Below are 10,978 nucleotides of genomic sequence, written 5' to 3'. Positions count from 1 at the left end.
AGAAATACTTCAATGAACACTCTAGGATAACCTGCTATTGACACAACTGTGGGCAATGATAGAAAGGTAAAGCGAGTTTAGGGTGCAAACTAGGAAAAATAATTCTAGCGTACAATACTGCATACTATGAGTTTTCTGTGCTAACCTACTTAAAAAGAAGGTCAGACTTAGGGCTTGTCATATAGTAATCAGGCAAGGGTAAAACAAGCAAAGAAGTTACTTGTATGAACAGCCTCAGTTCAGATCTAAATTAATTTTTTCTATGTGCTACTAAATATAAATGCTAGTTATGTAAGACAAGTGTGAAGTGCATCACCCCGGCCGCAGGTCACGCAGCACCACACAGCTTGTCCACAATAACAATAAGATAAGCGTGTAGCAAACATATGACATGAGGTCAATTTAGGAAAATCTTCTACTGAGCTGTATCTAAGACTGTTATTAGTTAGCTACTAGGGGAAGAAGAAGAGTACGCCCTGTGGGAAAATGTTAATTGCAGGGCAAGTGCATTAGTGGGCTAGTATAAAAGTAAGTAGCTAAATCAAATTTGGTAGGATGGCCCCAATATCAAGAAAATTAGATTATATAAACAAATATACCCCTGCAAGCTGAATTGCAGTTATGTAGAGAGGCTGTAGCATATATTCACTCATGAATGAAATAGCACAAATATGGGAGATTGCTAAAACAATTAAGCCATAATACACAATATAACGCTGAAAATAACATAAAAATTTTTTTACATACGAAACTGGGTGAGTGTAAATATAGTGTTAAACGTAATTATAGTTAAAACCATCAGCTTAACCAATTCCAGTGCGAGTCCTTTTGTCAGAGTCAATTTTTCTAGGTACTCGTCGAGTGGCCCATAGTCTGAGTCTTACATAGGCAGGCACAGTAAGGTGATAGCTCTGAGTACCGATCATAGATACCAGCCCAACAGCGGCGCAACAGGGGGCTTTCCAGGTTAATAAAGTCAGCTCTGACCCCTTACCTTCCTGGTCCTGGGCTAAGCTCTCAGTAGGGGCTCTCTTCACGGTAAGCAGAGAGATTTGTTGGACCTCCGCTACCCCGGCAATACCACTCTCCATACAGGTTACGCCTCCCAATGTTACTCGGCTGGTAGTAGCTTGTCCAAATACTTTAGAGTCTGTTACCGGACCCGGAATAGCGGAGGCCTTGTTTTCATCCGGTAGGGTAAGTATGTAGCACTGGGGCCCCAAAGTGCTACCGCTAACACGTGTCGCCAGAATGGGTCCGGGTGGAGTAGGTTGTTGGGGTACTGTGAGAGCTCCAAGATTAAATGCTGCAGTTAGCGATTTCTCCAGGGCAGCATGGTGAGCTGACAGCAGGTTTCTCAGTGCCTCAAAAAAGGTAGTAACTCCCTCCGTGTCCATAATGCGATTGTATGTAGATCATCAGGTCAGCACACTGAGTAAGATCATGCAAAGGTACACACTCTTGTGCGTTATGGTGCTGCAGTGATTGTTGAGGTAACACTGCGTCCTAACGACAGGCCCACCAAGGGTATCTGCCGGGGGTTTTTGATGATGGTAATAGCCCTCAGAAACTGGAAGCCTGGTTGTAGGTGGAAAATACTGTAGCCACGAGGTCTGTAAAATGGCTACCGTTCATATAGGTACCAGATGAAGCTCCGGTCCTAGATCCAAGAGGTGACACCCGGCATTAAATTCAGCTTTGTCAGCTTGTAGACCAAAGTCCAAGGTATACTCGAGCAGTTTTACAGGGTCCATCCCATCAATTAGTAGGAATTAGAATCATTTATAGTGCAGCCAGAGTCAGAGCAGACAAATTGTGCGGCCATTCTCGGGCACTCCAGGCTCCGCCCCCTATCACAATAATGTTTTTGAACAAAACACCACCTACCTGCTGCTGCATTGCAGACTGAGTCTCTGTAGACTTCACTTTGGTTCTTCATTTATTCACTAGAGAGGATGACTCACTGGCAATGCTGCTGCTGCAGCCCCTGAGCTGTCCGTGATTGTTTTGGCGCACAGTCCCACACCACCCAAGAGGAGGTGGTGCGGTGGTCGACCAGTGACATTAAGGCTTGTGCAGCAGATAGGGTTGCCACCCAGCCGGTATTTTACCGACACAACCGGTATTTTTAAGGTTCATGTCAATGTAGAAAATAAACAATAAATATTGAAAGAAAGCCCCTGTCAAAGTGGAACATCTTCTGAGTGTGATGAATACCAGTTATAAACAAATGAGCATTTAAAATCCTATCTGCTTTATTTTATGTGTGCTGTTTAATTATTTATGCAAATTGATGTTAATTAGCATTGTTGGTATTTTCTTCCAAGAAAGGTGGCAACCGTAGCAGCAGAACAATGTTAATACTGGTATAGTACCAGTTGCGCCTGTGTCCCCCTCTCTCAGGAGGAGATTGCATCTCTATGTCCCCCTCGATAAAAGCTTGCCCCTGTTTCCCTCCCTTGTCAGAAGCTTGCGCCTGTGTCCCCCTCTCGTCCTGAGATTGCATCTGTTCCCCTCCCCCTTGATGGAAACTTGTGTGCCTGTGTCACTCCCTCGTTAGAAGATTGCATCTGGTCTGTGTCCCCCCCAAGTCCCAACTCCTAAGTTCACTATCTCTGTCACTCAGTCTCAATCTGTGCTTTGTGGAGTGACTAGGTGCTCAGGACTCAAGTTTCCTGCCCCGCATGTAAAATAAAGAAACCAGCTGAGTTGTGTACAAGCTTAGTCTTCACCCTTCACATCCCATAGGGGGAACAATGCCGACTCCGCAGCCCTTAGCGTGCACCCGCCCCTCTACCCGCCGCCCTCTGTAATAAAAAATAAATACATTTAAAAAAAAACTGTATTCAAAAATTTTTTTTTAAAATGCCTTCTGCAAATTAGGCGCCCTCTGGGCTGTTGTGCGCTGTTTGACCGCACAGGTCGCACACCCCAAACCAAAGGCCAGCCCTGGGTGCAAACGTGTGAGATCTAACTCACTGACTGTGTGACATGGACTGGCATGCAGCATCATTAGTGAGTGACAGTAGTGCATGAGAAAAAACAAGCCACACAGCGCCCAGACAGCCGGCCACACATTACACTAGTGCAGCCGTGTGCGTGAGAGCTGAGCTCACACTGTGTCAGAGTCAGACAGACGTTAGTCAGTATTCGGCCTCGGACGGTATTAAATGGGCCATAACGGACCTGACTTCCATTATAAAAACCTGCACATTCTTTTTGTATGCAGAAATGTTGAGGCTCCAGCTCCTAATGAATGAGTATGTGCAAAGTGCACAGTATATTCATATATGCATTTTGATTGGCTGATGGCTATCACATAAGACAGTGGGAGGGAAAATTGGATTAACTTTTAAATTTGCTAGAAAATATTCTATGGCTCATTTCAAATTCAAAGTAAGTGTTATTGCATTGTTTTTTTATTGTGTATTTGTCAGTTATTCAATTGTACTCTATTTAGTGGTCTTCTAACAAGTCACATAGTGCCCCGTTTTCCTTCCTAGTCAAAATAATCCTTCTTTTTGGATCCATTTGACCCTACTCCAGTCTCTCCCTTACTGTATTGTATGACACTAGATTTTAAATGTAGATATGAGTCTGATAGTTTCTTTTTACTTATAGGAGAACAACAAAGGAATAACCCGCTTTGAGTTTCTTGGAGTGATTCACAAGTAAGTTTTATTAACACTATCGGTTTTATCTAGTTTATCTGTTGCTAAATATCAGTAGTTAAGTAACGGAATAGAATGGATCATAACTGTCTTTAATTATATGACTTTTTTTTCTGATTATTGTTTCAAATTATTTTTTTATTATCAATACATTTTAATACAATTTTTTTAAGATCTGATTAAAGAAGTGAATTTTTCTGCCATGATTCTGATAGAGCATACAATTTTAAACAACATTCCAGTTTACTTCTATAAGTCAATTTGCTTAATTCTCTTGGTATCCTTTTGAAGGAGCAGCAGTGCACGACTGGGAGCTAGCAGAACACAACGGGTGAGCCAATCAGCAGCTAGCTCCCAGTAGTGCATTACTTCTCCTAAGCCTACCTAGGGATGATTTTCAGTAAAGGATACCAAGCAAATTTAATAATAGAAGTAAAGTGGAAAGTTGTTTAAAGTTGCATGCGCTAACTGAATCATGGAAGAAATATTTTGCTGTCCCTTTACTGTCATCCTTTAACGGAATACTAAATCCACATTTTTTCTTTCATGATTCAGATAGAGCATGCCATTTTAAGCAACTTTCTAATTTACTCCTATTATCAATTTTTCTTCGTTCTCTGGGTTTCTTTATTTGAAAAGCAAGAATGTAAGCTTAGGAGCCGGAGCATTTTTGGTTCAGCTCCTGTGTAGCACTTGCTGATTGGTGGCTAAATATAGCAAGCAAGTGCTATCCAGGGTGCTGAGCCTAAAATGAGCCAGCTATTATGCTTTACAGCCCTGCTTTTCAAATAACGACAGCAAGAGAATGAAGTTAAAATAATAATAGGACTAAATTAGAAATTTGCTTAAAATTGCATGCTCTATCTTAATCATGAAAGAAAAAAATTGGGTTTAGTATCCCTTTAAATTAAAATGTATGCTTTTTTTAAAATAAAGTAGAGTAAATAACTTGTACTTTTTCCTTAGTGGATATAATACTGAATTATTCACCCGAACTGATTCAAAGGATGGGATTGATCATATCGCAACAGATTGTTGACGACTTCCGTAGAATTCAAATTTTTTCTGTGGAAGAAAGTAGTTTCATATTGTCAGATGAGGTTGACCAACGTGTTGCTAGAAGACTGATTGACATACTTTTAAAAAAAGGAAATACAAGCTGTGTTCATTTTCTTGAATTCCTCAAAACAAGGGACCCATATTTTTATGAGGATCTTCTAGGACAATGTAAGTCATATTTTTATCACATGCCTATTGATGAAATATTAATATCATACAGTTTTTTTTTCCAAACTGCCAAATACATTTTATTAGGATTGTTTTTAAAGAGCACTAAAACAATTTACTGTTTTGTGTTTAATTTTTTTTTTTTAATGGGATAGAAAGGTCAAAATTGAAATGTGCATGGGTGCATTTCAGTTTGAAATAGAAACATTTTTGTAAAATATTTCCATTAACAAAAATGCTTCTAGTACAAGTTGTTGTTGTTGTTGTTGTTGTTGCTGCTGTTGCTGTTGCTGTTGTTGTTGTTGTTTTTCTGCGGCATACACACAAATCCTGTGAGGGCCGGTATTCAAACACCATGCATGCTCAAAGAGCTGGTGTTGGTGTGTTTTGCCTCTACAAACACTTAAAGGGACAGTCAAGTAAAAAAAAAAAAACTTTCATGATTTAAATAGGGCGTGTAATTTTAAACCACTTTCAATTTACTTTTATTACCAATTTTGCTTTGTTCTTTTGGTATTCTTAGTTGAAAGCTAAACCTAGGAGGTTCATATGCTAATTTCTTAGACATTGAAGGCCGCCTCTAATCTGATAGTATTTTGACAGTTTTTTACCACTAGAGGGAGTTAGTTCATGTGTTTCATATAGATAACATTGAGCTCAGGCACGAGAAGCTCCTAGGAGTCAGCACTCTGTCAAAAGAACTGAAATAAGGGGGCAGTTTGCAGAGGCATAGATACAAGGTAATCACAGAAGTAAAAAGTGTATTTCTATAACAGTAGTAAAGGATAAATAGGAGCGCCTGGGGCTTAGGTATAATCAGGAATCACACTTTTAGTTAAAAATACATAAAGCAATTTTATTACAACATCTCAATATAAAAACAGAAAAATTAAGATAAATTCAACCATTCATTAATTGGAACAAGTTATTGGGACCCTTGTTGGAGGATATTTACATAAATGGATCAGTTTCTCACCCAATTATTACAGATGGGGGGGGGGGCTAGGCCCTCCAAGGAATTTAAGAGTGTATTTAAAACAGATACTGTGCTTTGACACAATAAAAAATGAATGTAGGTTCACAACATATAGTATATTTAATGTGTGACAACGGTGGTGAAAATCGGTGGTAAAATTGGTGGTAAAAAATGATGTGGCAAAATAGGAGTCAAAAAATTAAAAAAATTAAAAAAATCAAAAAATCTTTCAAAAAAGATATTGTCGTGGATAAAAAATGTGTGTGATAGTGATAGAGATAGAGTGTGATAATATCGCAAATAATAATGGTTTGATAATATCGTAATAGTAATAGTGGATCTAATCAGATCTACAATCATCCATAATACAAAATCCTAATAGGAAAGTGATCACATAGAATATACAATGACAAATATACCAAATTAAAACAGATATAATAACAATGGTCAGGTACCCAATATCAAACTAGACAGATAACAATGCTGTTAGCAAAACTTGATAATGACCATTGTTATTATATCTGTTTTAATTTGGTATATTTGTCACTGTATATTCTATGTGATCACTTTCCTATTAGGATTTTGTATTATGGATGATTGTAGATCTGATTAGATCCACTATTACTATTACGATATTATCAAACCATTATTATTTGCGATATTATCACACTCTATCTCTATCACTATCACACACATTTTTTATCCACGACAATATCTTTTTTGAAAAAACGGTTTTGTTTCCTATTTTTTGAATTTTTTTAATTTTTTTACTCCTATTTTGCCACATCATTTTTTACCACCGTTTTTAACCACCGATTTTCACCACCGTTGTCACACATTAAATGTACTATATGTTGTGAACCCACGTTCATTTTTTATTGTGTCAAAGCACAGTATCTGTTTTAAATACACTCTTAAATTCCTTGGAGGGCCTAGCCCCCCCCCCCCCCATCTGTAATAATTGGGTGAGAAACTGATCCATTTAGGTAAAGATCCTCCAACAAGGGTCCCAATAACTTGTTCCAATTAATGAATGGTTGAATTTATCTTAATTTTTCTGTTTTTATATTGAGATGTTGTAATAAAATTGCTTTATGTATTTTTAACTAAAAGTGCGATTCCTGATTATACCTAAGCCCCAGGCGCTCCTATTTATCCTTTACTGCTATTTCTCCTAGACCTATTAGAGGGTCTTCTTAATAGTGTAGCCGGTATATAGTCTTAGGCGCTGTCCGCCCTCCCATTCATTTTAGCTATTTCTATAACAGTGTTGGTTATGCAAAACTGGGGAATGGGTAATAAAGAGATTATCTACCTTTTTTAAACAACAAAAATTCGGGTGTTTACTGTCCCTTTAATTTATGTCCTACAAGCCACTGCTGATTTTCTCAGAAGGTGTAGTATTTGAATACTGGTGCATAGGCCCTCACAGGATATGTGCGTATGCTGCAGAAAAACAGTAATAACTTTTACTGGAAGCATTTTTGCTAATGGAAGTATATTGCAAAAATGCTTCTATTTCAAATTGAAATGCACTTATGTACAATTAAATTTTGACCCTTCTAGCCCTTTAAATGTGTTCCTTTGTAGTATTTTAGATAGTTATTATCCTATAATATAAAAGGCCAAGTGTGTTTATCCAAAGCTGTCATGCGCAGTAGAGACTGCCCAAGGACAAACGCACCTGGCCTTTAGGATCCTGACACCAGAGGTGGTGTGGCGTGGCAGATGGGAGCGCCATGATGGGGTTGTGACCGGGTTGGGAAACCACGATGGGGGTGTGGTTTGGTGGGCGTGGCCTACGGGAGCAACGTGATGGGGCGCGACCGGGCAGGTCACCGCGATGGGGGCGTGTGCGGCCAGGAGTGGCCGTGGCTGCGAGAGAGAGGCAAAAGAGGTAGAGAGAGAGCAAAGGAGGGGAGGGGGGAGAGAGAGAGCAAAGAGAGGGGGGAGAGAGAAAAAAAGAAAGAGGGGGGGAGAGAGTGCAAGGGGTCGGACCGCTGTACTGCAAGAAATGGCCCGTGTGCATGGACTTTATGACTAGTACTACCATAATGTAGTTTGAACATGAGTGCAGCAGAGTATTTTTTTTCTATCTGCTAATTTATTGTCACAGCTGTATGATGTACATATTTACTGTATAAAGAGTAACAACTGTATTTTTTTTATTAGGTGCTATAAGTGTTGGTGTAAATGAAGAAGAACTGGATATGTTGGCTGAAGATTTAAAAAATCTGTATACAGCCCCTGTCTTTCAAAGGTTCTATCCACTGGGTAAAAAGACTGGCATTGATATTCTCTTTGATATGGAAGAGACATTCACAGAACCTAAACTATGGGTGAAAAACACAAAAAATGATAGAGTGAAAGGGTTAAATTTAGATGAACTTTTAAATGGATTCAAGAGGAGTCCTTGTGTTATTGAAGGGGAAGCCGGCAAAGGAAAAACAACTATTTTAAAAAAAATTGCTGTTCTTTGGGCTACTGGTGAGTGTCCCGCATTGAAGAGGTTCCAACTGGTTTTCTTTATTACTTTAAGCAGTGCAAGTGAAGGGCTGTATGAAACTCTATGTGACCAGCTTTTCAGTGTTGATAAAAAATGGAGCAAAAAAGCATTCATGGAAAAAATATGGAAATTAAGAGAGAAAGTGTTGTTTTTATTGGATGGATATGATGAATTTCAATCTCAGAACTGCCCAGATATTGAATTTCTTATTAAAGAAAATCATAAATATAAAAGCATGGTTATTCTCAGCATTAGAACAGAAGCAATTAGGGAAGTGAGAAAGTACACTTCTATTATTACCGAAACAGGTGATTTTACGCAAGAAAATGCTGCACAGCTAATTAGAAATGTTTTATATGAAGCTCAAGCCAATGATTTGTTATCTTTGTTGGCAGAATCAGCTTTCATGAATAATCTTATGAAAACGCCATTGTTTGTAATAATTGCCTGTGCTCTTCAGATGGGAGAAAGCGATTTTCAGCTGAACACTCAAACAACATTGTTCTGTACATTGTATGACCTGTTGGTTGAAAAAAGCAGAGAAAAACTAACAAACAGAAGCAATGACTTCATAGCAGAAAACATACGATTTTGTGGAGATTTGGCCCTAGATGGACTCTTTAAGCACCAGTTTGACTTCTATGAGGGTGACTTGCTCAATATTGAGGAAGAAATATTACTAAACATTGGCCTGTTAAATAAATACACTGCTCAGAGATTGAAGGTTGTTTACAAATTTTTTCATACATCTTTCCAGGAGTATGTAGCTGGAAGGCGACTTTCTGAACTTCTATCATCGGACAATAATTCTGAAGTTGCAAAAGGAAACATGTACTTGATCAAAATCAACTCCATTTTTGATATAACCACTAAATATAACAATCTGCTTCTTTATACTTGCGGGTCATCCAAAATTTCCACTCGTAAGGTGTTAGAACACATGGCAAGAGTATATGAAAATGATACAGATAGTCATAACCCAGAGTTTGTTGAGTTTGGAGTTAGCCTTTTTTATGAAAGTTCAACTAAATCCACTTTGAGTGAAGACTTTGAAAATTTCTTCCGTGATAAAACCTTGTTAATTAACCCCTACAATATATCTTCTCAACATACAGATTTTTTTCAGTTTTTACCAAATTGTCTAAATGCATTAAACCTCATCCATTTAGATCTATGTGGCAATTGTAATACAAGTGACTGTTTGATGGACGGAAACACAGATGAAAACCCAAATGTATGCAACATTAATGAGAAGATTGTCAAGTTGTTTTTTGATCATAGGCAAAACATTCAGACTTTAGAGGTCACGCTAAAGAACTTTAATGATCTAAGTAAAAAAGATGTAAAATACCTTGGCAAAATATGTAGCTCTGCTAATAGACTAAGACTCAACATTCAACAGAGTGCAGGAATCACGGGAACTCTTACAGATGTTTTGAAAACTTGCAAAAACATGCAGGATCTAATTGTTGACAGCACACCACTGAACATTGAAGATGAGAGACAAATTGTGGATGTGGCAGTGATGAAGACATTAAGTATAATGAATGTTCAAACTGAACACCAACCAGGTAATACATATATGCAATTTATTATACATAGTAATAAGTATTATTGTTCAGAAAGGTCTGAAATATAAAAGTTCAGAGAATCAGCCTCTATTTTCCTATTTAAAATAGTCCTAACCAGTATAATAAAATGAAGTATTTCTGGTTCTAACATGATGTATATTTATTTATATATTCTGATATTACAAAGATCTCAGACTTTAACGAAACATTAAACATTTTGGACTAGATAAAGTTAGCCAGAGTTGAGATAAGTTAGCCAGAGTTGAGATAAGTAATATCACGACCGTGCTACCTTGCACGGGTTTTACAAGTTGAAAGTAAATGGGTGTGTTCAAGCGCAAATAACATTTGCATTCATCGGGTTAGTGCGAGTGAAGACCATAAGTAAAGTGTAAGTTGCACCAAGCACAATAGAAGTACATTAAAATAAAGTGTTACACTTGTATAGTGTAATGAATTAATTCACGGTATCAATTCAATCCTTTGTATGGATCACAACTGTGGATGATAGGTTTTGTATCACTTAGCTGTAAATTAACATATGGATAAATGTTAATTTTAGGGCACAAAGTGAGTTTATTTTGAATTCACAAACTTGGATTAATCTGTGAATAGGTGAAGAATCTCTCACTATGTTTATACTTGCAAATAATAAAGTATAAATTTCCACACTGGAAAAATAGCAATGAAGATTTTATGCTGGTAATATAATTCTAAGTACAGCCAAAATGTTTAGGAAACCACTGAGACCACACTACCTGCATATAGAGATTAGCAGGAAAATGTTCTGTAGCAGCAGAGTGTGTGAATCAGTGAGACAGGCTGAGACAGAATGGTAGAACAGCTGATATGAAATCTGCTTGTAAGCTGAGCCGTCTGGAATAGTGATGTCACTGCTTAGGAATGTCTTGCTGTGAGCAGCTCCGTGTTTGCTGAAACTTGCAATGCAGACTGGCAGTTGAATTAGAGGTAAACAGCTTACCGGGAATTGTAACAGTATCAATCTTGCAAATTGTGACAAGCAGGT

The 10,978-nt window shown here is 37.9% G+C and overlaps 1 protein-coding gene across 1 annotated transcript in view; it reads left to right on the top strand.

The window, feature by feature from the left end:
* NLRC4 (NLR family CARD domain containing 4) overlaps positions 1 to 10,978 on the top strand; it is a 153,571-nt gene that overhangs the window by 63,154 nt on the left and 79,439 nt on the right. The window contains exons 2-4 of the mRNA XM_053711909.1: positions 3,622 to 3,671; positions 4,638 to 4,898; positions 8,047 to 9,951. Of these exons, the coding sequence (XP_053567884.1) occupies position 3,671; positions 4,638 to 4,898; positions 8,047 to 9,951 (2,167 nt within the window). The 5' untranslated portion in view covers positions 3,622 to 3,670. The remainder of the gene's footprint in view (positions 1 to 3,621; positions 3,672 to 4,637; positions 4,899 to 8,046; positions 9,952 to 10,978) is intronic.

This window comes from Bombina bombina, chromosome 4 (assembly GCF_027579735.1).
Source record: "Bombina bombina isolate aBomBom1 chromosome 4, aBomBom1.pri, whole genome shotgun sequence".
NCBI lineage: Eukaryota > Metazoa > Chordata > Amphibia > Anura > Bombinatoridae > Bombina > Bombina bombina.
The sequence above is the reverse complement of the archived record's forward strand: the minus strand, read 5'-3'. Positions and strand labels throughout refer to the sequence as shown.